At 52.7% G+C, this 24,975-nt stretch overlaps 10 protein-coding genes across 10 annotated transcripts; 7 read left to right on the plus strand and 3 right to left on the minus strand.

The window, feature by feature from the left end:
• Nucleotides 1-2,236: 2,236 nt before the first annotated feature.
• On the plus strand, nucleotides 2,237-4,228 carry BBA_03223 (capsular associated protein; the record flags this gene model as incomplete). The annotated part of the gene is made up of 3 exons (XM_008598320.1): nucleotides 2,237-2,385; nucleotides 2,448-3,031; nucleotides 3,099-4,228. The coding sequence occupies 3 exons, from the start codon at nucleotides 2,237-2,239 to the stop codon at nucleotides 4,226-4,228; spliced, it is 1,863 nt and encodes a 620-aa protein (XP_008596542.1).
• Nucleotides 4,229-4,921: 693 nt separating this feature from the next.
• Nucleotides 4,922-6,812, minus strand: BBA_03224 (Ribosomal RNA adenine methylase transferase; the record flags this gene model as incomplete). The annotated part of the gene is made up of 2 exons (XM_008598321.1): nucleotides 4,922-6,477; nucleotides 6,554-6,812. 2 exons carry the CDS (start codon nucleotides 6,810-6,812, stop codon nucleotides 4,922-4,924), a joined length of 1,815 nt encoding a protein of 604 aa, XP_008596543.1.
• Nucleotides 6,813-8,338: 1,526 nt separating this feature from the next.
• BBA_03225 (transaldolase-like protein) lies at nucleotides 8,339-10,799 on the plus strand (the record flags this gene model as incomplete). Its single annotated transcript, XM_008598322.1, has 5 exons — nucleotides 8,339-8,392; nucleotides 8,572-8,618; nucleotides 8,722-8,817; nucleotides 8,881-8,965; nucleotides 9,024-10,799. 5 exons carry the CDS (start codon nucleotides 8,339-8,341, stop codon nucleotides 10,797-10,799), a joined length of 2,058 nt encoding a protein of 685 aa, XP_008596544.1.
• Nucleotides 10,800-11,131: 332 nt separating this feature from the next.
• On the minus strand, nucleotides 11,132-12,553 carry BBA_03226 (ATPase protein; the record flags this gene model as incomplete). The annotated part of the gene is made up of 3 exons (XM_008598323.1): nucleotides 11,132-11,353; nucleotides 11,421-11,871; nucleotides 11,931-12,553. 3 exons carry the CDS (start codon nucleotides 12,551-12,553, stop codon nucleotides 11,132-11,134), a joined length of 1,296 nt encoding a protein of 431 aa, XP_008596545.1.
• Nucleotides 12,554-12,982: 429 nt separating this feature from the next.
• BBA_03227 (prefoldin subunit) lies at nucleotides 12,983-13,516 on the plus strand (the record flags this gene model as incomplete). Its single annotated transcript, XM_008598324.1, has 4 exons — nucleotides 12,983-13,043; nucleotides 13,097-13,167; nucleotides 13,219-13,343; nucleotides 13,399-13,516. The coding sequence occupies 4 exons, from the start codon at nucleotides 12,983-12,985 to the stop codon at nucleotides 13,514-13,516; spliced, it is 375 nt and encodes a 124-aa protein (XP_008596546.1).
• A 572-nt stretch (nucleotides 13,517-14,088) lies between these two features.
• Nucleotides 14,089-15,766, plus strand: BBA_03228 (STAM-binding protein; the record flags this gene model as incomplete). The annotated part of the gene is made up of 3 exons (XM_008598325.1): nucleotides 14,089-14,226; nucleotides 14,293-15,533; nucleotides 15,586-15,766. 3 exons carry the CDS (start codon nucleotides 14,089-14,091, stop codon nucleotides 15,764-15,766), a joined length of 1,560 nt encoding a protein of 519 aa, XP_008596547.1.
• A 1,730-nt stretch (nucleotides 15,767-17,496) lies between these two features.
• Nucleotides 17,497-18,144, plus strand: BBA_03229 (uncharacterized protein; the record flags this gene model as incomplete). The annotated part of the gene is made up of 1 exon (XM_008598326.1): nucleotides 17,497-18,144. The coding sequence occupies one exon, from the start codon at nucleotides 17,497-17,499 to the stop codon at nucleotides 18,142-18,144; it is 648 nt and encodes a 215-aa protein (XP_008596548.1).
• A 628-nt stretch (nucleotides 18,145-18,772) lies between these two features.
• Nucleotides 18,773-20,461, plus strand: BBA_03230 (cholinesterase precursor; the record flags this gene model as incomplete). Its single annotated transcript, XM_008598327.1, has 1 exon — nucleotides 18,773-20,461. The coding sequence occupies one exon, from the start codon at nucleotides 18,773-18,775 to the stop codon at nucleotides 20,459-20,461; it is 1,689 nt and encodes a 562-aa protein (XP_008596549.1).
• Nucleotides 20,462-20,778: 317 nt separating this feature from the next.
• Nucleotides 20,779-21,294, plus strand: BBA_03231 (chorismate synthase; the record flags this gene model as incomplete). The annotated part of the gene is made up of 1 exon (XM_008598328.1): nucleotides 20,779-21,294. The coding sequence occupies one exon, from the start codon at nucleotides 20,779-20,781 to the stop codon at nucleotides 21,292-21,294; it is 516 nt and encodes a 171-aa protein (XP_008596550.1).
• An 843-nt stretch (nucleotides 21,295-22,137) lies between these two features.
• On the minus strand, nucleotides 22,138-24,941 carry BBA_03232 (OPT oligopeptide transporter; the record flags this gene model as incomplete). Its single annotated transcript, XM_008598329.1, has 4 exons — nucleotides 22,138-24,440; nucleotides 24,506-24,587; nucleotides 24,648-24,791; nucleotides 24,873-24,941. The coding sequence occupies 4 exons, from the start codon at nucleotides 24,939-24,941 to the stop codon at nucleotides 22,138-22,140; spliced, it is 2,598 nt and encodes an 865-aa protein (XP_008596551.1).
• Between the last annotated feature and the right edge of the window lie 34 nt (nucleotides 24,942-24,975).

Below are 24,975 nucleotides of genomic sequence, written 5' to 3' on the forward strand. Positions count from 1 at the left end.
TTTAAAGTATATTATATTATTATAGTTAGTTATATAAAGGATAAATAAATATTATAATATTCTTAAAAATTAGAGTAATATAGTTAAGCTTTAGATTATAAGGAAAATAGTAGAAAACATATATAAAAAAGGTAAAAAAGTTATTATTAAAAAACTATGGAAAACTCAGTTCTATTTATTTATACTATTTCATTAAAGTATATAAAGGTATTTAAATCTAACTAATATAGTTTTAATTAATAAAAGTTCATTTATTATAATAAAAAGAAAAATATATTAACTATATAATCATAAATAAGTTATTAAAATAAAATATATTATAAATATTTTCTAACTATAAAGAAAAAGAATATATTACAATATTAAGCTAAATAAATATTATTATAATATAGAGGACCCCACACTCGGATGAGGTAGCTGTTAAAACATCGGATGAGGTAGCTGTTAAAACCTCGGATGATGTGTAGCCACGTAGCAATTAGCAGCAGATCAGCACTTTCGACAAAGCAAAGCCACGTAATAACAACCGCTGAGCAGAGGGAAAAGGCCAAAGGGGGCCGCGCAATGACATTGGCAGGAAATAAAGACCGCAAAAACTAGATCCACAGATTGGCAAAGGGAACAAAAAGGTGGGCAGTGGCCACATTGCCACATTGATGACACCCACCAGTCTCGGACCACTCGCTGCAACAGCAAGGGCAAAGCAAAGAAAAAAAATGGGGTACGGAACGGCAGTGGAAATAAATACCCCCCAAGACCGGAATATTTATTTCGAGGTATAGCCGGAATTCAGAGTTATAAGTAGACCAACGGCATTCCAATGTCTGCTGCGTTACTCGTTAGCGCAGGGGCATCCTTCCAAAAGGGAAAGGCCAGCGCCAACACGGATAGTCTTGACTCTTACCTCGAAACAAATCTTTATCCTTCTGGGCCTTCGAACCACCTGAACAAGCTGTCGTGTCCGGGACGAAACGACCAAGCAGCCGAGTAAGTCTGTTTAGCATTGACACGAATTGGGCCACATCTTGCAAACTGCTGAAATGACTAGAATTACCATCCCCTGTGGCAAGAATTTGTGTCTTCAATATTGACAATTTGTCAATCACCACCCGACTGTGCCTCTGCCTTTAGACTACGTAGTGGTACTGTCACTAGTACGGTCACTAGCTTTGCTGCCGGCTCGTGCCATGCAGCAGCCACGTGCGCCACCAAGAAATCGCCGCCGCAGAATCATTCGATAACTAGATATGATACCCCTTTTTTTATACCATTTTTGCGTTTGCTTTTTTTTATTATTATTTCTTTTCATGTGGCCGCCAGTGCCACCCTCCTGGGGCGATGCATAAGACCAGGGCCTGTGATAACAAGACCTCTCCCCCATGCCCCCCTCTGGATGGGGCAAAAAGATGCAAACTCACCGTCGATCTCCATGATCCGCTTCTTCTGGGGTCTGTCCGCCCCCTGATATGTAACCGAATTAATTATCCTTTTGCCTGCTGGTGCTGCATCTCCTTAGCCCTTTGTCTAGTAATTGCTTTGTCCTCACTGCGCCCGTAGTACTAGACCTGTAGCTTGTTTCTTAACTCGTCCCTTTTTTTTTCTTCTTCTCCATTTCTTCGTGCGGCTCAGATTCTCTGTTTCGTTTCCGCGATTCGTTTCCTTTCTCCTCATCTGTCCCACTCGTGTTCTTTGCCTAGCGACTGCTTCCTTTTGAAACTTCGCCGATGCTGCCATAGAGGGAATTGCGTATTGGCGCACAACACTTGGCAACTTTGATACTTTGACTCGCTCGTTCAAGTCCCAAGGACCGGTTCAGGCGCGCTCCGTTTTCCCTTGTCTCATATTTTCTTCGCATCTTCAACCTTTTTGTTTCCTCTACTTTCGTTCTTTCTTTCTCTTCTGCCCCTCTTTGGCGTCTGACAAAAGGAGGCCGCTTGCTCTCGTGCCTCGACATACACCACCGCAATCTGTCCTTCCCGTCGGGCACTCGAATCGCGTTTCGGCGTTGCGCAGACTCCTCGAAGTTAATCCGCCTGACCTATCATTCTTGCCTTGATTCTCTCTCTAGCCGACTCGAAAACTTGGTGATGCAAGCTGCCTCAGCTGTCCTTTCGACGATCATCTATTAGTGCCGCTCTTCCTCGCCCACCTGAGCAAGCTGACGACGCTTGCACGACTCCCGCATCATCACGAAGAGGCCCGGTCCTCCGTGAACCTCGCAAAAAAATCCGACATGATGCCCCGGCCATCCGGTATCGTCCGTTACTTGGGCATAGCCCTGATTATGTTGTTTGCGCTCTGTGCTTTGAACAATAATGTCTACGAAATTTCAGTCTCCAACCTCCATCGTGGGCCTGGTGGCTACGGTGGCCGTTTCTACAAAGGGTACCGTCCAACCTGACTTTTTCTAATCTAAGTGAACCATGCTAACCTCATTGTGTACTCAGGGCCAAGACTCATCCGATTGACAGCCTGATATTCAACGCCCAACACAAGTTTGCCGAACTCCTTCGCAAGGAAACAAGGACCGTCGAAGACGCCGCCCAAGCATATCGCAAACGCCGCGGCCGCCATCCACCACCCGGCTTCCAGAAATGGTTCGAGTTCGCCCAGGCCAGAGGCGCCGTCATTGTCGAAGACTTCTTCGACCAAATCCACCACGACATCGAGCCGTTTTGGGGCGTCGACCCGGCACGCATGCGTAGCGAATCCAAGCATTTTGAGATGACCATCAATGTGCGCAACGGCAAGGCCACTTCGGGCTCCGACTGGTTCTGGACTGAGATTTGGCTCGACCTGGTCAAGAAGATCGAACATTTGCTGCCCGACATGGACATTCCCCTCAACGCCATGGACGAGCCCCGCATCATTACCCCATTCGAGGACATACAGCACTATATGGCAAAGGCTGCCAAGACGAAGGGTCTCGCGGACCCTGGCAAGATGATTAGCGACTTCCAATCTCCCCCGGCCGATGGTAATATAGACGATGTTGAAGTGCGCGACAAGGCGTGGGAGGGGGCAGAGACGAGTGAGTATCCTGTTTGTCGATCGCGCCGGAAAATTGCACTTATACTAACATGCACGCGCCTCAACAGACCCTTTTTGGAACCTCGTCCGCCGCGGCTGCCCGCCACGGAGTCTTGCCCGCACGACACCCGTACAGACCGACTTTGACAGTACGCCCGTCTTTAACACATCGTACGCCCTGGCGCACTCGTACGAGGGCTACGTCGTCAACAGCACGCTCTCGCGCGACGTATGCCACCAGCCGGACATGCAGGGCCTCGCGGGTATCTTCATTGAGCCGCTAACGACGCGCACAACCAAGGTACTCTTCCCGCTCTTTGGCGGCTCCAAGCTCGCCGTCAACAATGAGATTCTGATTCCGGCCGCCATGTACTACGCAGGCGATCAGCGCTTCACCGGCGGCGACAGCCACGGCGTTGCGTGGGCCGATAAATCGAACCAGGTCATCTGGCGCGGCGTTGCCACCGGCGGCCGCAATCGCCACAACACCTGGAAGGCCTTCCAGCGGCACCGGTTCGTGGCCATGAACAATGCGACCAAGCTGCAGCGCGCCGAGTCAGGCATCGAAGAGCCGGAAAACTTTGCGATGCCCGACGAGGCCGTGTACCAGGTGCAAGCGCAGAAAGAAGGCAAGCTGGGCGACTGGGTCGGGAGCATAACTGACGTCGGCCTGACGGACCTGAGCTGCGAGCCTGCGCAGAGGGACCTGCGCTGCTCGTACAGCGACCACGCCTACGACATCGTCCCTGGCGTCCAGCTCGCGACCCAATTCGACTCCAAGATCCTGCCCGACATTGACGGCAACTCCTATTCCGGCCGCTACATGGCCTTTCTGCGCTCATCGTCGCTGCCCGTCAAGGCGACCGTCTGGCGCGAGTGGCACGACAGCCGCCTCGTCCCCTGGCTGCACTTTGTCCCCATGGACAACCGCTTCACCGACTACTACGGCATCCTCGACTACTTTATGGGCGGCGGCAGCCGCCAGGGTCGCGCCGCCCGCGACGCCGCGGCGGAAAAGATTGCGACAGAAGGCATGATCTGGGCAGACCGCGTTCTGCGCAAAGAAGACATGGAGATTTACGTCCTGCGACTGCTGCTCGAGTACGCGCGCCTGCTCGACGACCGCAGGGAAACGCTGGGCTGGGTCCAAGACGTACTGGCCAAGCCCGCCCTGAGGAAGAAATGGGGGAATTGGTAGTTTTCTTGGTGGGACCCTTGCAACTACCTATTCTCCCCTCAAGACTGATATGAACCGAAATGAGCCGAAATTCTTCCTCTTGTCACCTCTTGAATGCCCAGAAAGCAGATGAACGAGCCCAACTTGTGCATGGCACGAGCCTTGAGCATTTGCTTCTCCAGGGGCCGGGTTTCCCCTTGTGCTCTTTGTTCTCCTGTTCCTTTCTGCATTGGAAATATATCAGCTAGTCGCTGATGATTATACCATCCCCACGGAGGGTTTGGTCATGTTCTCTTCTTCTTCTCATTTCCAGTACGGCGTTGGCGGGCTATTCACGGTGCTTGGATCTGTTTCTCCTCTTCACCTTTTCTATTTCATCCTTTTGCAAGCTTTTGCGGATTCCTCAGCTACCTTGCCGATTTCTGTCTGGCAGATGTATCAAAAGCGAACAGGCCTGTACTTCTACCCATTGCCTTCTTTTTTCCCAATTTTCCACCATAGTCCTGCCTTGTTTGTAGCATCGAGCTGGCTGTGAAATGCTCAACAAAACACTTTGAATCAATTCGTATCGTGTCCTGGATCATGGATCATGTAGCAAAAAAGTACATGGTTCTTGGTTCGGTACGAACCAAGGAAAAAACACGTCTATTGCCCCGTCCATGTGTAAATGCGAAAGTAGTATACAATAATTTGTGACAAAAAAAATGAGCACTCTTAAAAGCCTAGACTCTGTGCGCCAGACTTTGTGGCGTCCTCGTCGTCCGCCGCGCTTTCCTCCTCCGAGTAGCGGCCCAGGAGCTGCGTGTACGCTGGGCGAAATGGCCAATCCATCCACGCGCGCATCACCTCGAGCCACTGCTCCTCGTTGATGCACCGCGCCGGGATCTTGCCTACGCCAGACAGCGGCGAGCCGCCCCTGCGCGGGTCGGTGAAGCTCGGACACCGTCCAATCTCGCTGCCGAAGCCGCCCCAGAGCCGGTCGAGCCCGTCCCCGAGCGGTCCGAGGGTGTTGATGAACCAGAGGTGCAGCAGCACGTCGGACATTTCACCGGCGCGCGATGTCGCGGGGCCGTACTGACGCAGAATAGGGTCCATGGCCTTGGGCTGCATGTCGAGGAGCGTCGTCGGCGCGTTGGGAAAGAAGTCGGGCGGCCGCGCGACGAGCGGCTCGTAGTCTCGCCGGTCCCAGAGCATGACGGGCGGGTCTTGCCGGAAGAGGTGGTAGTTGTCGCTGAGGCGCTGATACTCGGCGGCCTTGTTCTTTGGGAGCCGGGCGGCGGCGGCGTCGTAGGCAGCGTCGCGCGCGGCAAGGTCTGCTGTGCCGGCGAGGGCGGCCGTCTCGGCGCGCTGCCGCAAGAGATTGCCAAACTGGGCGGCAAGCTTTTGCTCGTGCCTATCGCGGTACTCGAGCTGCTTCAGGCGCTGCAGCTCTGCGCAGGGGCTGTCTGGGTCCAGCGTAGCCCGTAGGCGGTCCATTTCCTCCAAGTAGGGCCGCGCGAGCTGCGGCGCCCCCTCATCTGCGAGCTGGATGCCCATGAAGGCTGTCGGTCTCTCAGAGATGAGCGCGTACCTATCCGTCTGGCGATGGGCCGGCATCTTGATCCCCCGCGCCTCCATTCTGGCCATGGCGGCTGCGCAGGATTCCATATTGATCCGCTCGTCGCGCAGGGCCGTGCGGGCATGCACGTCGACGGTGCTGCCACAGACCTCGTGTAGCCACTCGCACGAGAGCTCGGCCTCGAACGCGCTGCGGCGGCGGCGCAGGATGCTGCGCGGCAGGACACGATGCTTGTCCTCATCATTGGTCCAGATGAGGAAGCGCACGAGTCCGTACTGCTGCAGCAGGCTGCTCTGCCGGATGCTCGACATAAACTGGTACAGCACCATAGTGCCGACATTGTCGAACCCGCGGTAGGCCCGCTTAGGGCACATGGACAAATTTGCCGTCACGAGCAGCGTATCGTTGCGCGGCGGCGGTGCCTCTACGTGCGGCGTGACCTTGGTCTGCGCGGTGAAGTGCGACGCGACTACATCTTCGAGATTTCTCCATATAATGCCGGATTTCTTAATCAACTCGACGTTGGGCTTGGATATGAGGTCTTGTAGGTATGGCTGGTAAAAGTCGGCGTCGAGGTCGAGGAGAATGTGCTTGCGCGGCTGCACGGCGTCATGCAGCGCTCTGCTCCAGAGGCCAGCCCCTGGATTAAGATCGAGCAAGTCGCATCCATTGTGTCTTTCGAGCGAGTATCCAATGTATTTGATAATGTCGGCTGCGTGCGAAGTATCAGCGTCAGCAATTGAACAAACGCAGAAAGATGCAGCGCTGCAATGAGAATCGTGACCTACAGCAGAGCTCCTCGCTTACGATGTTGACTCTGCGGGTGTCCACGGACGCGTTCTTATATTTGCCCGATCGCGAACTCCGCCAGAGGCCAGTGTCCAGGAGGCGTTGTGCAACATTCGTCTCGGCCGCGAGCCAGTCGGCGGGCGGCGCGCGACCCCTAGCTTTGGAGGCGACGCCTCTAGTGAGCTGGCTGTTCCGGCATCTCAAGCTACCAAGCAGCCGACGTGCGACAATCCGTCTGTATGTAGAGCCGCCGATCATCGAGCGCTGAAGGGAGCGTTCAATCGGGATATGGGCTTCGAGGAACAAGGTCAAGCCAAGATCTGGACAACCCGTGTGAACAACTTTTTAGTGGAGCCCGCCAAGATCGTCAAGTTGATGGATGCCTGAAAACCTTCATCGCAGCGATAAAATGTAGAAGCATCTAGCCGCGATAATCTAGCTCTGATTTTCACTTGTTGAGTTGAGAGCAAGTCTCTTGCCCGTCTTTGCGCCAAATTGCGGTATTGATTCTGCTCTCAGTGTCGTCCGAGAGCTTGTCCGCTTCTACGAGCAGATTTCGAAACAACTGACGATGGACTTGACAACCTTTCCATACATTACTTTTTTGGATTGCTCCATAGTTGAGACAGGAGGGGTGTTCTAGCCCTTGAAGTTGGCTTCCACCTTTCATCTGGTAATGGAGCACTTCTATCACGTATTAGTTTCTTACAGAACAATTAGTCGCTACGGAATTGTTACAATGCTCGAAATGCTACTCTGTGGTCATCACTAGCATGGTACGATCTACGCTCTGAGTAGATACCCAAAAGTCGGCAGCGCATATCGTTAGTGCCCAATGGCATACTGACCCCGCCGCCGAGTAACATCGCGACGTCTCGTGCCGCCTAGAAGCAATTTTTCCCACGAGATCGGCCGAACCAACCACGCAATGTAACAACACCGGCAAAGGCTTTGGTAGTCCTCAGTTGAAGAGAAATCTTTCGTCGCGAGGGACCGAGCTGGGGCAGGAGGTTATCCACACTGTCGTCACTGCTGCAGGCAGTCAATGACGGCTTTCCACACTAACATCATAGCATGTACCAAAGGCCAGTCGGGGTGAAGAGACTGATCGTTATCAAAAGCGTGCTGGAATGTGATTTGCTGGTGGCCCTATTTTCTCGATGCCTAGCGTGTTTCCGGCAAAGGAAACGCAGCGCGGCGATGGAGATGGGCCCGGTGTTTGACAACCACTCGGAGCAACCATGTGTGTGTGTGTCCATAGAAACGCAGATAGCAGCTCGTGGTATGAGAATTGTGACAGAAAAAGAACGCGTCGAGCAGCATGGAGGCATAACCTGCGCCGGAGATGTCGGAGGCGTTGATTTGATACGGGGAGCGCGCTGCTTTGGTGGCGCAGTGCCGTTCATCGGCACTTGAAGAGTCTGCGCATCTAGCTTTCGCCATCAGTAATGAATTATAAGCGATGACAAAGATCAGAGAATTAGAGCAGAAAGCGCTTGTCTACAGCAAAACGGTTCTTCGTCGCCTGGAAACCCAATGACTAAGTACCTCCACCGTGCGCGAATGAAGTATTCGCCATCAGCACGGGTCACCTCCGTCATGGCAAATGACATAATGTGCCCCCCAACAGAAACTCTCCTCTCAAGGTCCACTACAACTTTTCTGCCACCCGCGGTGCTGCTCCGAGTCTCCTCTTGCTTCCTTTTCCTTCATAAACCACTCAATTGCCCCGAGGAAACTCCTTTCATCTAGATCTTTCCTAGTTATACCATTCATTCGCAATCATGACCTACGGAGAAATCGATCAGTTGGCTATCAACACCATTCGCCTGCTGGCGGTAAGTCTTTTCCCATCGTCTTTACCATAGCTATGACCCCGCCATAGCACCCCGCCATGCTGCCGTGGTAGCTTCTGCTCTCGCAGCTTTGCGCTCGCGGGCGAGCCTCAACCCAAGCCTTTTCAACCGAGACGACTAGGAAATTCAAACTGTGATCACTAATAATACTCTTCTCCTAGGTGGATGCCACTTTCAACAGCAATTCGGGCCATCCCGGTGCTCCCATGTAAGCTCCTCTTCAGATGTCGAATCCAGCTTGCGACCCCGCGATGTTTTGTCCAGGCCCGAGCTGTACGATGGGGAATCATTCAGCTGACTCGTTCTTGCAGGGGCATGGCTCCCGTTGCTCACGTTCTATTCAACAAGTTCATGCGCTTCAACCCTCAGAACCCCTCGTGGCTGAACCGTGATCGTTTCGTTCTCTCGTAAGTTCTACCCTAGCCCAACTGGGTAACTCCGCCAGGCTTGCCTCTTAACAATGTCCACAGCAACGGTCACGGCTGCATGCTTCAGTATGCTCTCCTTCACCTTTTCGGCTACAAGCTTTCCATCCAAGATCTTAAGGACTTCCGCGTGAGTCAATTATGAATTTTTTACCTGCTCACGTCAGACCTAATCTTTCTTCGCACAGAAAGTCGACAGCATCACTCCTGGCCATCCCGAGTCTCATGATACTCCCGGCATCGAGGTCACCACCGGCCCCCTCGGCCAGGGTGTCTGCAACGCTGTCGGCCTGGCTATGGCTCAGGCTCACACTGCTGCCGTCTTCAACAAGGATGGTTTTGACCTGATCAACAACTACACATACTGCTTCCTCGGCGATGGCTGCCTGATGGAGGGTGTTTCTAGTGAGGCCAGCTCTCTGGCCGGCCACCTCCAGCTCGGCAACCTCATCTGTGTCTACGACGATAACCACATCTCCATTGACGGTGATACCAACTGCGCCTTCACTGAGGACGTTGCCAAGCGTTATGAGTCCTATGGCTGGCACGTCGTCACCGTCGGTGACGGTGACAACGATCTTGACAGCATCGAGGCTGCTATCAAGGAGTCTCAGTCTGTCAAGGACAAGCCTTCTCTGATCAAGCTCCGCACCACCATTGGCTATGGCTCCCTCAAGCAGGGCACCGGCGGCGTTCACGGCTCTCCTCTCAAGGCCGACGACATTGCTCAGGTTAAGAAGAAGTTTGGCTTCAATCCCGATGAGAGCTTCGCAGTTCCCCAGAAGGTCTACGACCTCTATGGCAAGCACTCCTCCGAGGGTGCTGCCGCTGAAGCCGAGTGGAACCAGCTTCTCGCCAAATACAAGGAGAGCTTCCCCAAGGAGCACGCTGATCTCATCCGTCGGCAGTCCGGTGACCTCCCTCAGGGATGGGAGAAGTCTCTTCCCACCTATACCCCCGCCGACGATGCTGTTGCCACCCGCAAGCTCTCTGAGACTGTCCTCACCAAAGTCGAGGCTGTTGTTCCCGAGCTGTTTGGTGGTTCCGCCGATCTGACTGGTTCCAACCTCACCCGCTGGAAGGACGCCGTCGACTTCCAGCCCAAGTCAACCGGCCTCGGTGACTACTCTGGACGCTACGTTCGCTATGGTGTCCGTGAGCACGCCATGGGCGCCATCCTCAACGGTCTTGCTGCCTACGGCACCATTCTGCCCTATGGCGGTACCTTCCTCAACTTTGTCTCCTACGCTGCCGGTGCCGTCCGCCTGTCGGCCCTGTCGCGTTTCCGCACCATCTGGGTCGCCACTCACGACTCCATTGGTCTTGGTGAGGACGGCCCTACTCACCAGCCTATCGAGACCCTTGCTCATTTCCGCGCTCTACCCAACTGCATGGTCTGGCGCCCTGCTGACGGCAACGAGACCTCCGCTGCCTACTACGTTGCCATGACCTCCAAGCACACCCCTAGCATTGTCGCTCTTTCGCGCCAGAACCTTCCCCAGCTTGAAGGCTGCACCATTGAGAAGGCTACCAAGGGTGCTTATGTCCTGCAGGAGGTCGAGGGCGCCAACATCACCCTCATTTCCACCGGTTCCGAGGTCGGCATTTGCGTCGATGCCGCTAAGGAGCTCGCCGAGAAGCACAACATCAAGGCCCGTATCGTCTCTATTCCTTGCTTCGAGGTCTTTGACACGCAGTCCAAGGAGTACCGTCTCTCGGTCCTTCCTGATGGCATCCCCATCCTGTCGGTCGAGGTCATGAGCACCATGGGCTGGGAGCGCTACTCTCACGAGCAGTTTGGTATCAACCGCTTTGGTGCCTCCGGCGCCTATAAGGACGTCTACAAGAAGTTCGAGTTCACCCCCGAGGGCATTGCCAAGCGTGCCATCGCTACTGTGAACTTCTGGAAGGATGTCCCCAACGTGCGCTCTCCCCTTAACCGCGCGTTCCAGCAGCTCATCTAAAGATACCACGACAAAATGAGATGACCATGTTTGATATGAGAATGCAAAGCATCAGCGAGCCTGATGACTAGAGCAGATAAGAGAAAAGTAGGACAAGTCTATAGTTGCTTAGCTATTCATATATTTATTTTCAAAACCGATGTTCGTGTTTGTAATTGATGACAGTATAGATATCACCAAGTCATATACCTACTCGCAGCCTCGCTGCACAATTCAGCACAGACACAAAAATTAGTCCCTCAACAAAATGCAAAGGATCTCTGAAAACTCCAAAGACGCCGCTATGATGTATACCAGCCGGTTGAAGTAGGCCATGCAAAGACTCTGAAACATTAGGCACCTTCGCTGCCGAACTCGTTGGTCCAGTCAACTTGCTTTTCAACGTCATCTTTCGACACGGTCGGGTGCGAGTCTTCGAGGGCCACCTCAAAGTCTTGCACGGCCACGTCCGGAGCGAGCAGCTCGTCCGACTTGACGTCGTCGTACGTCATTTCAATCCTATCAGGGTCGCCTGGCGAGCACGGCGTCAGCATGCGGTTGCCGTCTTTCATGACCTGCTCATGCCACGAGTTAGCATCCCTTGATGTGATAATTTCTCCAAAGTGGGGAGATGTAACATACCGCTTTGAAATGTGTGGCTTGCAGAATTTTGCGGACGGGTCGCATCAGGGCGTGCTGGACAACATTGGATATGTCACTGCCGGAGAAGCCATCCGACTTGGAGGCGAGGAGATTGTAGTCGCCGGCCTGCAGTGCCGTGTCGGTGTCGCCAATGGCGAGCTTAAACATGCGCGCGCGCCCGTTGGCGTCGGGAAGGCCAATGTGCACGCGGCGCTGGAAGCGGCGGCGGATGGCGGCGTCGAGCTGCCAGGGAATGTTGGTCGCGCCAAGTACGAGGATGCCCTTGCTGTCGTTACCGACGCCGTCCATCTGTACTAAGATCTCGGTCTTGATGCGTCGCGAGGCTTCCGACTCGCCCTCTCCGCGCGGTCCGCAGAGCGCGTCGATTTCGTCAATAAAGATGACCGAGGGCTTGTTTTCTCGAGCCATCGAGAATAAAAGTTTGACGAGTCTGGGTTGGGGAAGGGCGGTTAGCAACGACACCGCTGCCATGCCTTGCGAGTGGCTCACCTTTCACTTTCACCCATCCACTTGCTGACCAGATCTGAACTGCTGATACTGAAAAAGGTGCTGTTTGCCTCGGTCGCGACAGCCTTTGCCAGGTAACTTTTGCCGGTACCGGGGGGTCCGTAGAGCAGGATGCCCTTCCATGCTTGTCGCTTGCCCTGAAAAAGGCTGGGGAATTTGATAGGGAGCACGACAGCCTCCTTGAGTGTTTCCTTGGCCGCCTCGAGACCAGCAATGTCCTCCCACCGCACGTTCGGCCTCTCCTGCAGAATTGCGCCCGACAGCGCGTTTCTCAGCTTCTTGTTGTCGTCGTCGTCACTCGTGCCTTTGCTTTTGCCGCCCGCACTGGAGCCGTTGGCACCCATGAGGCCCTTGCCGCCGTTGGAGTTGCTGTCGGCCTCGGCCTGCAGAAACTGCTTGAGCTTCTCGGCGCGGTCGAGGTACGTCGCCATCTTTTCCTGCATCGTCGCCTTGAGGGCCTTGTTCTTTTCCCATTTGAGCGCCTTGACCCACAGCTCCATTGAAGACATGTACAGGTCAAAGGCCTTTTGATATTCCTTGTTGTGGTCGGCCGCGATGGCCTTTTGCACCTCGGCGATGGCGCGGTCTCGGAAGTTTGTCGACATTTTGTGCGGCGGGCTCGCTCGTCTCACCGCGACAAGTCGGTGCAGGGAAAATCTGTCTTTCGAGTTGGCGCCACGCAAAACGGGCAGTGAATGGGAACCGGCACAGATTTGGTTCGCGTGTGCGTGAGTAGGCGAGCTCAGGGTTCGGTTTCGACTCTGGGCGTCTGCCTAAAGTGCTCGAGTCGTCATCTGCTCTGTGGTTGCCTCTGTCGCCAACGAGTGAACATTGGCGGGGTAACTAACATGTACCTATCGGGGCACTCCAATGCCGCTCATAGCGGGGCAGTATTTGGGGGAGTTGCGCGCTCCAGCGACTGCAACGGAAACGTGTGAGAAGGATTGAGCATCTCAAGTAATTTATTTATCATCTATTCGAACTAAGGGGATATATTATCGCGGCGAAAGAGAGTAGCTACCTCAATCATCGCCATGGCCACAACACAGGCGCGTCTCCAGGTCCTCTCAGAGGACTATCAAAAACTTCAGCAGGGTAAGTGTGTTGGCAATCTAATCGTGACGACTTCTTCTGACTGCAAAGTGTAGATCTGCAGTCGTCTGTCGATTCGAGACAGAAGCTTGACGGACAGCGTCAAGAGAACCTGAGCGTGCAAAAGGTACCGCCACGGCAGGAACAGTAGACGCGAACTCTAGCTCACATTTCGTAGGAATTCGAGACACTGACTGAGGATGAAACCATCTACAAGCTTTCCGGACCTGTCCTTCTGAAGCAAGAAAAGTTTGAGGCTGAAAACACTGTCAAGGGAAGACTTGACTTCATTGGCAATGAGATGTAGGTTACCCTCGTGATGAGTGGCCTTTGCAGGCAGCAAAACTGACATCTACAGGTCGCGCCTCGAGTCGCAAATCAAAGAAACACAATCAAAGATTGAAAAGAAGCGAACAGAAATCATTCAAGTCCAAACAGCAGCTCAACAAGCTGCTGCAAATACTGGCGCGAAGTGAGCTCAGCGTCGCCTCAGCTTCGCATGGGAGAACATTGCAGATTCATTTAAAGGCTCAGAGGACAAAAAGCATCAATACCCGTACAAAATCTATATGTTGTTCTTTTGGAAGGAATTAATTCGCTAGGAGATGACTTATGCCGCTGCTTTGGCGCAGAAAAAACAAGCCAACCAGCGTGCCATCCGGGTCCTATCAAGAGTCGCGCCAGGTATTTTGATGAATCAAAAATACCCGTGCCGAAAATATACAACGAAGATTTAATTTATAAATTATACGTGAAGAACATGCCCCCATCGGTTTTGAGCTTGTACATCCGCAGCTGGCAGCCCGGACGGCCATCTTTCGCAGGCAGGGCCCATGTGGGTGGCGCGTCATTGTGCACCACTTCCCAGGCACCAGCTCTGCAGCTACCCCTCCACCCTCAAGTCCACCATCGGCAAACACTCTGGCTCTATCGTGGCACATGTAACCTTTGTCACCGACGGACGAAACTTTGCGATGCTCTCCTCTTTCAACCCCTTCCGATAGGGAGATCTGCCGGATTTCGATTTACGAACCAACCCAGTCTCAGCATGGTCGCCTCTTCCACCATGCGGCCTGGCAGACCGCCGAGCATCCAGGAGCTTGTTGCCCAGGCCGAGAACTTTGCCTTCAACATCAATATACCGCTGCGGCACTGGATAAGAACAGCAGAGACACTATGCCAAGAGGTATGCTTCCCATTCGTGCGGCTTGGTGTCGCCGTCCCCGGTCACCGAGCTAACTTTGATGACTAGGCCGCGTTTGCCATGTCCGACAGCGATTACGGCCGAGCCTACATGATGCTATACCGGCACTCTGTTCTTGTGCTGAACTACCTAGTCATGCATCCCGAGTACAAAGATCCTCTTGGTCGCAAGTCGGTCAAGGCCCTGCAAGCTCGCATTGGCGATGTCATTCAAGAGCTGGAAATGCTCAAACCTGCTATTGAGGCCAGCCGCCAGGAATGGGAGCGAATGCGGCCCGAGAAACGACAACGACCCATTTCGACTGACGGTGCAGCGCCATCTTATTCCGCATTCGCGGCGCAGGATCCTACTCTCCAGCGCCAGACGACCATTCTCGACGCCGCGGATCACCAGGACTTGGCCGTAGACCTGGCCCAGGAAGAGCTTGACCGCCGGACGCGCGTGCGCCGGACCAAGCAGGATAGCTACAACTCAAGAACCAAATCGCTCAGACCCTACTTTGATAGTTGGCGAAACGATTACCTGAGCAAAACGGAAGATGTTGATTTGCAACAACAAATGGCCGCAGTTCGCAACAACCTTGATCGCAACACGGAGGCAGTCAATGAGGCGGATCCATATGGCCATGGTCTATCAAGTACAGGGAAGTACCATTATCCGTCGGTTTCTAGACCAAAGCCGATAGATATTCCGCGCGAGCAGCAGCCTGCGGTGCCTCCCAAATTCCCCGCTCTGGTCCCGGAACGGCCGCCCAAAGAAGTGCCGCAGAGATGGCACGCAAATGAAGAGCCTCCTGTACCTCCACCCAACTACAATCAATCACTCGGACCAACTCTACCTCCAAAAGCACCTCTGTCAGCGCCCGCAGTGCCCAAGAAAGAGCGGCTTACTTTCAAGCCGGGCGCTTATCTGGAAAATGGAGATCCTATCAGATCAATGTTTATACCCAGCAAACTTCGAAGGACATTCTTGGACATTGCGGCAAAGAATACGAAAGCAGGTCTTGAAATGTGTGGGATCCTCTGCGGGAGCCCAGTCAACAATGCACTATTTGTGCGTTGCCTTGTTATCCCTGACCAAAAGTGCACCTCGGATACTGTGGAGACGGTGAACGAGGGCACTCTGGCCGAGTATTGCATGAATGAAGATTTGCTCGTGCTCGGGTGGATTCACACGCACCCGACACAGACTTGCTTCATGAGTTCGCGAGACCTGCATACCCATGCTGGCTATCAAATTATGATGCCAGAAAGCGTGGCCATTGTTTGCGCGCCCAAGTTCAACCCATCGTACGTGCAAATATTAATATCGATTTGAGGCGTGACGACTAACGAGGCATAGCTATGGCATCTTTCGATTGACGCACCCGCCTGGCCTGAACCATATTCTCGATTGCAAACAGACGAGTACATTTCACCCACACTCCATTGATAACCTGTACTGCGAGACGGAGCACCCAACAGGACACGTTTATGAGAGTGATAAGCTGCCATTCGAAGTACAGGATTTGAGAACTCAATAAGTAACGAGTATGATACCCATTCTATATAGCGCCACCGTAGCTGAAAATATCAAGATAGATGCGCCGCAAAGTTGATCTGTCCAAATATGTTCAATCCGACTGCGGATTTTTTCCTCTAGAAATCCATTGAGCACGACAGATAGCAGAGATTAAAATAACAAGATAGAGACAAACATAGAAAGCACAGTCTAAGACGATCAGTAGAAATTAAAAGAATGAGCATGAGAAGACTTACCTGCAGAGCTGGTGCCTGGGTGGAAGCGGTGCAAATCGGTGGACCAGATCTAGGTGCTCCGGCTTTTGACGATGATCCCTCCGATTATGTTCCTTCACATTGTGGTGTCGAGAAGAGACGGCTATTTCAGGTCGCGAGGGAAAGAAAGCCTTTTGGGCGTTGTATGGTGCAAGTTGAGTGGCACTTCCTTCCCGAGTAACCGATCTGCTGACCGGGCTCCCGCGGAGGATCCCACACATTTCAATTCCAGACACAATAAATCTACAAAAGAATTAGCTTCTTTTTCTAGCCACACCTTCGGGCGGCGTGGTGAGACTGATGTCACTTAAGGCCACATCAGACGCAAATTATGTTATGGTAAATAGCGGTCATGCATTTTACACCTCTTTAAACGATCACAATATTGCGGTTTTACCCAGTTCAGCTTCATATCTATATCTGGTTCCTGTCTAAGCTTAACCATTTACCATTAAAAACAAGGGACATCTGGCTCGATTATAGTCGACGAGATAGTCGTCGAAATGGACAGGATGACGGCCGCTAGACGCATAGCACGAGTTTACTCCACGGCCTGCCGTTCATTCCCAGGTAAAGAGAGGAAGCATTTTCTTCTGTGTCTCGCTTCGCTCGACGTGGAACAAGGACGACATTCTTTTGTGTCGCATAAAAAGAGTGCGTTTGTCACGAAAGTACGTTTTTCATGCATTCCCTTGTGCGACGAATCGCAAGCACCTTTGTACTTGCGCAAGAAGCATCGATGCGTTGGCTACTCTAAGCTGCGTGCATGCATAGTGACAAACCGCTCACAGCTGCGATCATATCGGCTGTCGGCGCGAGTTGAGCGCATGCCAGAATGATTGTCCGGGTAGGCTGCTTTAAGTAGACGTTTTATATATACTGAATACTCTACAAATGACTCTTGAAAGAGAAGCAGATAAAGGGCCTCTCTTGAAGAAAAATGGAGGAATTTGTTTCAGGTTTGTGTCAATCTTGGTCCGTTGAATATATGTAGCTAATGCGATAATTTTGTAGTGCAAATGCTGCTCAAGTTCGGGTAATGCCCAAGGTGGCCGACATTAATACTAGTAGTATTAATAAATTTAAGCGTAATTTGGAATATAGTCAGCCAAATATCTCGTTACGTTAGCTATTACTTAGAGTTTCGACATTCGGCAAAAGAGGAGCCAGTGATTCGCTGACGGCAATCATCATGAAACCACTAACAAGAAAACAAGCGCTCCTTTCAATCTGTGGCTATAAGTGATGGCAGCTAACTGGCAGGGTTGCATTTTACAACATTTTGAACGTTATAAAGCCGCTCTTTCTTGCCGACCAATCACTTTCTTTTGCAACTTTTTCTCTCATATACTTAACACAGGACTGCGCCGCCTCATTTGTGCTCAACATTAAACCTCTACTTATTTAGCAGAAGACACCCCTTTCACAAGCTCTGCGGATGCTCCTATTTTCAAATAAAGACAAACTGAGAGAAATCATGAAATTCGGGTTGGTCCTTCAGGCTGCTGTCCTGCAGCTCGGCGCCGTCTCCGCGGCCGCTTCGGCGAACTGCACCGCCGACGCCGCCGACGCCGCCAAGGTCAAGCTCATCGCCCCCGGCTCAAAGAGCTGCCCCAAGAGCCTGCCCGACTGCCGCACCGCCGATCAGGCGGCCCCTTTTATCTTCCGCAGCATGTCCCGATACAATTTGAGCAGCGACAACGAGATTGCCGCCGTCATCGCCCTCATGGCGTTTGAGTCGGGCGACTTTCACTACAAGCACAATACCTTCCCGCCGCCGGGCAACCCCGGCCAGGGCACCGCCAACATGCAGTCGCCCGCCTTTAACCTGCTCTACGCCAAGTCGCTCGACGGCGTCAAGGAAAAGGTGGCTGACGTGGAGACGGTTGATGGGCTGGGGCCCGAGAAGCTCGACGAGATCCTGGCGCTCGTCACGCCCGACGAGTACAACTTTGGCAGCGGGCCGTGGTTTCTGGTCACGCAGTGCGCGGCGACGGTGCGCGATGAGCTCAAAGAAGATATCGATTGTGGATTCGAGTCGTACATGGCCTGTGTGGGTGTCAAAGTGACAGACGACAGAAAGGCGTATTTGACGCGTGCAAAGGAGGCTTTTGGCTTGTGTTGAGGGGCCCCCCGAGTGGTTTGCTTGCCAGATGCTTATTTTTCTGCTGCTTTCCGTTGTATATTTTCAGCAAATAGCTTATAGACCAAGGTCGTGAATTCTGTTGAGCCACTGAATTCGTACATGTCTTGACAAGCTAGCCCGACATTCGATTTCGCCAAACTGGTAACCTTATGTGTGAGAGAACACATTAGAACAAGTACGCTCTGCGTTATAGGTAATTACCGTTCTGAGATAACCTTTTCTTTCATTGGCTTCGGGGCTAGAAAAAAATTCCCCGAGTGGCGTCCCTCTGCACAACTCCCCAAACCTTCAACACTATCCTCCAAACCTGGACCTTGGTAAGTATTATTGCCTTTGATATCATGAAGATGAGTACTCTATCTACAGAATAGAACATTCTTATACATATTCGAAGCTACATTGTTCAGTGCACGCTCATGTCCCAATGTCCAGGTTCTTCGAGTCTCTCGCAAAAGAGGCGCGAGCCACGTTGTGCCACCAGAGTTTCTTTAAGCCACGCATCAAGACAAGAAAATAATGGCCTCCGAATAGACATAGATAAGTGTATCTGCGTCTGCTGGTTTTTCCCTCATATCCGTCCAGTCATTGTATCTTACTACTCAACAACATGCAGTTTCGCCCGAGTTGGTGCATCGCCGCCGTGGCGCTTGTTGCGCAGACCGTCCAGGCCGTGCCCAGCATCGTCACCCTTCCCTATGCCAAGTATGACGGACTAGTTCTCTCCAACGGCATTACCCAGTGGTTGGGCATGCGCTACGCCGTGCCTCCAATAGGAAATCGACGTTTCAGGCCGCCCGAGGAACCACTGAGCGAGACTGGAATCCAAGAAGCAAAGGTCCACAGAGATAGGTGCCTCGTGACGGGCAGACCTGCATGCGACCCGGGTCACAGTGAGGATTGCTTGTTTATCAATGTCCAGGCTCCCACCCAGGCCACAAAACACAGCCGACTGCCCGTGTTTGTCTACCTTCGCGGAGATGGGTACAATAATACGCTGACAGACGCCAACATTAATGCGACGGGTTTAATGGTTCAAAACGACAACGACTTCATCGTCGTGACTTTCAACCATCGCCTTGGGCCATACGGCTTTCTCACCGGTGACGATGGCATGACCTCTAACAACGGAATAAGGGACCAAATCAAGGCGCTTGATTGGGTGACCCGATTCATTCGCCGCTTTGGTGGCGATCCTGAGCACATTGTCCTCGGAGGGTCTGGTATTGGTGCCCAAAATGTTCTCATTCATCTCACAATGCAAAAAACCTACAACGGCCATTTCAAAGGCATCATTGCCGAGTCGCCCCCGTTTCCTCCACTGCCAAGCCTCGAACAAGCAGACAAGCAATACCTCGAGTTTGCAAAGCAGATGGGATGCAGGAGCAACGAGTATCCAGAGTGTAAATTCTCAGATCAGATCGGTTGCGACGAGAAAGCGACCCTAGATTGTCTGCTCGCACTCTCCGCAGATGACATCCAGAATGCGGGCCACAACATCACTCTGTCCACCCTCGAAGCACCGCCGTGGGACAGGTGGCTCCCCGTTATCGACCACGATCTGATCATTGACACCACCACCAACAACTTCAGGAACGGCCATTTTGCCCTGGTCCCATTCATCATTGGCAACGCGGTCGACACGGGTACCGCCTTTGCGCACCGCGATAGCCATAGCACCGACGACGTCATCGACTACATGAGTGACCTCTATCCTGAGCTGTCACCCGAAGATCTCGATGAAATCAACACAATGTACCCCAACACCAATGCCAGCTGCGACACTCCCGCTTGCGCCTACGGCCAGATCAGCAACGTCTTCCAGGACTCGCGCTACGTCTGCCCCGCCCTGATTGCGACACAGAACATGAAGAAGAAGGAGATTGACGGGTCCTACCTCTACCTCTGGGACGTCGACGACACATTCGACGGCCCGATGGATCCCAATACCCGGCAGAACATTGAGGCCGCCATGCTCTGGGGCCCCGTCGTCGTCGACGTTCCCGACAGCTTCAAACAGGGCCGCGGCAACGACGCGGTCCCGTACGTCAAGCAGCGCTACTGGACCAACTTTATCCGCTCCCTGAACCCGAACCGCCAGCACAAGTTTCAAGACTTCAAGTACAGCATGACGGCCGCCGGCAAGAAAATTCGTCTCACCCTGTGGCCGCAGTGGTGGGCCGGTTGGCGCAAGCGAGTGGTGTTTGGCAACGGAGGCAAGAACAGGAAAAGGGACACTGGCTACATGAAATGGACGTGCACCTTTTGGAATCGGCTTTCAGTAAGAATGGGCATTTGAGCTGGTTGTGCGGGATGATTGGTTTGGCGGGCGACTGGGTTTGTCAGCACTCGGAATAAAATGATGTACTTTTTCCTTTATTGATGAAAGTTTGAATGAGACTAGTTACTCGACTAGTCAAGCAAAATAGAAATCGAATGTTTCGCATTAAACAGGTCCCGTATTTTTTCGGTCCTGGTCTTGACTGAGGGCAACTGGATTTTAGGGTCCAGCTTCACCGAGTATATCTCTAGCTCCCATGTGTCAATGTTCCTTGACGACGCCGTCTGCCGCGCGCTCTGGCAGAAGAAGCAGACTGTCTCGGCGAGCTTGCCGTGATGTGTAATGACGGCGGGGCGGGTCGTCGTCGTTTACTTGAAGTTGCGATATGGGTGGGGTACGGAGTACGTTTGGACGACATTGACTCCCTCAGCAGCGACCCCAAGTTCCTCGAGCTCGTCGACACCCTCACCCGCGACAAGGTGGACGAGTTTCTGCCGGTACGGTGCCCTGATGCTACTATTATGAAGCGTATGGAGGACATGATTGCCGAGCTCCGCGACCAGCACGACTCCATCGGCGGCACAGTCACCTGTATTATCCGCGGGTGCCCGTCCGGCCTCGGCGAGCCGTGCTTTGACAAGCTCGAGGCTCTCCTCGCGCACGCCATCATGTCGATTCCTGCGACCAAGGGCTTTGGGATTGGCTCCGGCTTCCATGGCGCCGAGATGCGCGGATCCGTCCACAATGACCCCTTCGTGTCCAACCCGGCCGCCGCCAACGCTACGAGCGCTGGCGTTGGCATCCCTGCCTCCCGCCTACACACTAAGACGAACCACTCGGGTGGTATCTAGGGTGGCATCTCCAACGGCATGCCTATTTTCCATGTTACATTCAAGCCCCCCCGCTACAATCTCCCAGGACCAGACTACCGCGCGCTATGATGCTTCCGGCGAGGGCGTGCTGGCGGCGAAGGGCCGTCATGACCCTAATGTTGTCCCTCGCGCAGTATCTATTGTTGAGGCTATGGCCGCTTTGACGATCGCGGACGCCCTCATGGCTCAGCATGCGAGGCAGATGGGTATGAAGATTGCTGCAGCTGGAAGGTAGTATATACCGAGATGTAGTGTATTGGTTTACTATGAATGAACGTGGAGACCAGGGAGAAGCATCAGCAGGTTGGAAAGGGTTACATTAGAAAAGGTGCCGGCTATACATTCAAAGCGTTTGGAGCATACTTGGTTTATTAGACTTGGGCCTTGTCCACGTTCCGTCCTTGTCCAACGGTATCTCCTCGAACAAAGTGGGAGAATCTTGGCATGGCTTCGTCGTTTCATCCATTGCCGCTCTCTCATTTTGGCGACTTTTCGGTTTTTTGTTGTAATTTCTCCAACCTTTGGCTCTGTCCTTTACCAAGCGGCACGGTGCCCACTCTTCGGATGCTGACATTTGACGCCAAATTTACATTGGCTCTCCGTAGTCGCGGCAATGGCCGCCTACTTGGCCGCCGTCTTCTTTTCGTAAAACCGCATGATTCTGCAATGGCATGACACGCCATGACACGGTATTAAAGCGGACTTGGCAGTATAAAATTCATCAATTCATCCAACTGACACTTGTACACCTCCGTATATACCGTATTTTTAGTTCGCAGACGTCAATCATGTGCTCTACGACAGATGGTAGCACAGTAAAGATCAGACGTTGTACGTCCCGGGCGCAGGACCAAAAAACTCCCCCTTTGCTAGATGCTTAAGGCGACAAGCAGTGTTTGAGGGATCCTCACAGTGGCTTTGAACAATGTTGTTACCCCACCAGGAGACCTGGTAGCCCTTGTATGCAACGGCAAAGAACTGGATGATGCCAGAGACGGCGATGCCACAGGACAAGGCGGCAGATAGAACAAAGTTGTACTTGGACCAGAATCCCAGAAATCGCTTGCGTAGATAGAGCCACGACAGGGCCGCGGGAGGAACGGCCGCCCATACGTAGCCAATGTTGTACGGAGCCCATTTAATACCACCAAGGAGCAACAGGACAGGATGTGTTTGGCGCAGGACCCTATGGTGGGGGTACTTTTTCCCGAGCGCCCAGAAAGAGAGGACAACAATGACGCCGAGAGGAAAGCCAAGCAGAGTCGCGGCATATTGACCGCCGACACCCCAAAGGCGTTTCGGGCCAACAGTGCCCCATAGTACCGCAGCAGTGAAGAAGGTGGTCTCGCCCGGGCAGTAGAATCGAAAAGGGGCCCTTTCCGTACAGACATCTTTGAGTGTGATTTGATAAGTCAAAACGCCCACGGCCACAAAAGTGGTGGCGAGCGTAGGGACCATTTGGGCGAAAAAGGTAATGCGAGGAGGAATCTTGAGGTAGTGTGCAAGCTTCAGGTCTTTGGCAAAGGCCTGTGCTTGCAGACACGTAACGACACCATATGTCTTGAAGAAGCACATTGCCAGAGCGTTTCCTTCCACCCAAGAACCACCGATAAACTCGGCCAGAACATTTAGGCTGACTTGCACACCAGTCATGGCGTAAATAATGCCCGTGGGTACAATGAAGATGAGTGTAAGAGCAATTCCAAAGAAGATTGTTCCGGGACTCGTATGAGTAGGGTAGTGAACAATACCAGCAACCCCGACCGCAACGGCAAGAATAAGGCAGATCCCATACCACCACTCGGGCACTTCTTTGTAGGACTTCATGAGACGGTTATGGACATCCAGCACGCGGTCCTCTTCCGTATTCCTCCGTCGGCAGATTGTATTCCACAGCTCCTTCAGGCCCATTGTAATCTCCAGACGGTGGTATAAAATGGCGTAAGTAATGGAGGCAGTGTATACGCCGAAAAAAAACATGTAATTCACAATGCTTCCAGCTGACAGAAAAGGTGGCGAGTAGTCCTGGTACTTTTCAATGTCCATGATTCCTCTGGAATCAAGGACTCGGGTCACGTTATATCGCTTCGCAAAGTGGTCCCAGGGAGAGTTGGACGTGATGGGGAGGTATCCGGTGTACCAGGCATTGCTAAAGTAGATGCCAATCACGAAAAACATGCTAAAGAACATGCCGACAAATATGTTGAAGGTGCTAAAGAAGGGAATGACCAGAGGATCAGAAAAGAACGTCACAACATTCCAGTCAAACGTCGGAATAGGGTTCAATCCAAGACCGTTTCGGGAGCCAGTAATAGTGGTCAGGAGATGATTGTCAGGAGCGATCCAGGTCATCCACGCGAAGATAGATAGTCCAGCGAAAAGAGTATTGGGCACCCAGAAGTAAATGAACATGAGGCCACCAGCGATGCAGAAAAATCTTAGACGGCTCATCTTCCAAAAGGACTTGAAAGGACCAGCAACGCCTGGGTTCGCTTCGTCGTGGAAGGAGGCATTTAGGGCAATAATGCCGAGCGCTTCCGGCCAAACGCAAAATGAAGGATATACAAGGAAGCGTCGGGTGATGCCCGCCAGACTATAGCCGATAAAATTCGTAGAAAGCGCAATCAGCGTCTGGTAACCAAAATTAATGGCCCACGACTGATTAAAGAACTTGGGCAACGCTTGGATCCAGATAATCATGCTCGTATAAGTGCCGCCGATGGAAATGCTGGCCATGATTGTGATGAGCATGTGTTCCTTCTTGTTAAAGGGGCCAGGGTTGAGGCTGTGGCGAACGCCAAAGAGGGTGAAGCCAACATCGGGCAAAACAGTCTCGCAGAACTTCCCCAGCGGAAAGGCCAGCAGCTGAGGAACGTTCGAGGTGACGCTTATGGCGGGCAGGCGTATGCTGAAAAAGATGTTGACGAAGGCGCACGCGACTGAGAGCATGATGCCAATTGCCCAGGCTCGAATGGTGGACACTGGAGTGGTGGGATCGTCGTGGTTGTCGACGACGGCTCGAACTTCGGCGTAGGGCGAGTTATTAGTGATGAGAGCTGCTTCAATCTTCATTTCATCAATGAGCTCCTCATATTTCTCTGGGTTTGCAAGTATGTCGTCATTCTCTTTGGAAAGATGGTCAGTAACATGGTCTGCAATGTACGGCTCGCTAAAGGAGGTGTACGCATACTCAGAAATTGCTCAATTTCTCGAATGATTTCCAATGGAAAGTTGGGATCCCGGCCATGCAGTTTGAGCACTCGTTGCATCATCTAGATGGACTGTTTAATTATCACGCATCCCTCTGGTGGTTCGCTGACCGCGAAACTCACATTTCGCAAGTCTATCAGCGAATAAGTCGCTGCGAGCTCTTTGGCCTCGAGCAAGTCATCTTCTGTGACATCAAGGTGGCGCTGCGTTCTTTTGATGCCCCCTTTGCTGAGCTCGGAGCTCTGGCTATTTTGCCGTGCTTGATCCTGTTGCGGCACCGCCCGGCATTAGCGATTGAGGTCAAGCAGCTCTCGGAGACAACGCCAAGCGCCGCGACGGCGACATACATTCTTCTCAGAGACCAAAAATGGCCTCACCGTGGTGGTGCTGCTGCTTTGATCTGCCTTGTCAGCCATGGCGAGTGTGAAGTATGCGACTCTGGTCGTGAGA

The sequence above is a fragment of the Beauveria bassiana genome (genome assembly GCF_000280675.1).
Source record: "Beauveria bassiana ARSEF 2860 unplaced genomic scaffold BBA_S00007, whole genome shotgun sequence".
NCBI classification, from domain to species: Eukaryota; Fungi; Ascomycota; class Sordariomycetes; order Hypocreales; family Cordycipitaceae; genus Beauveria; species Beauveria bassiana.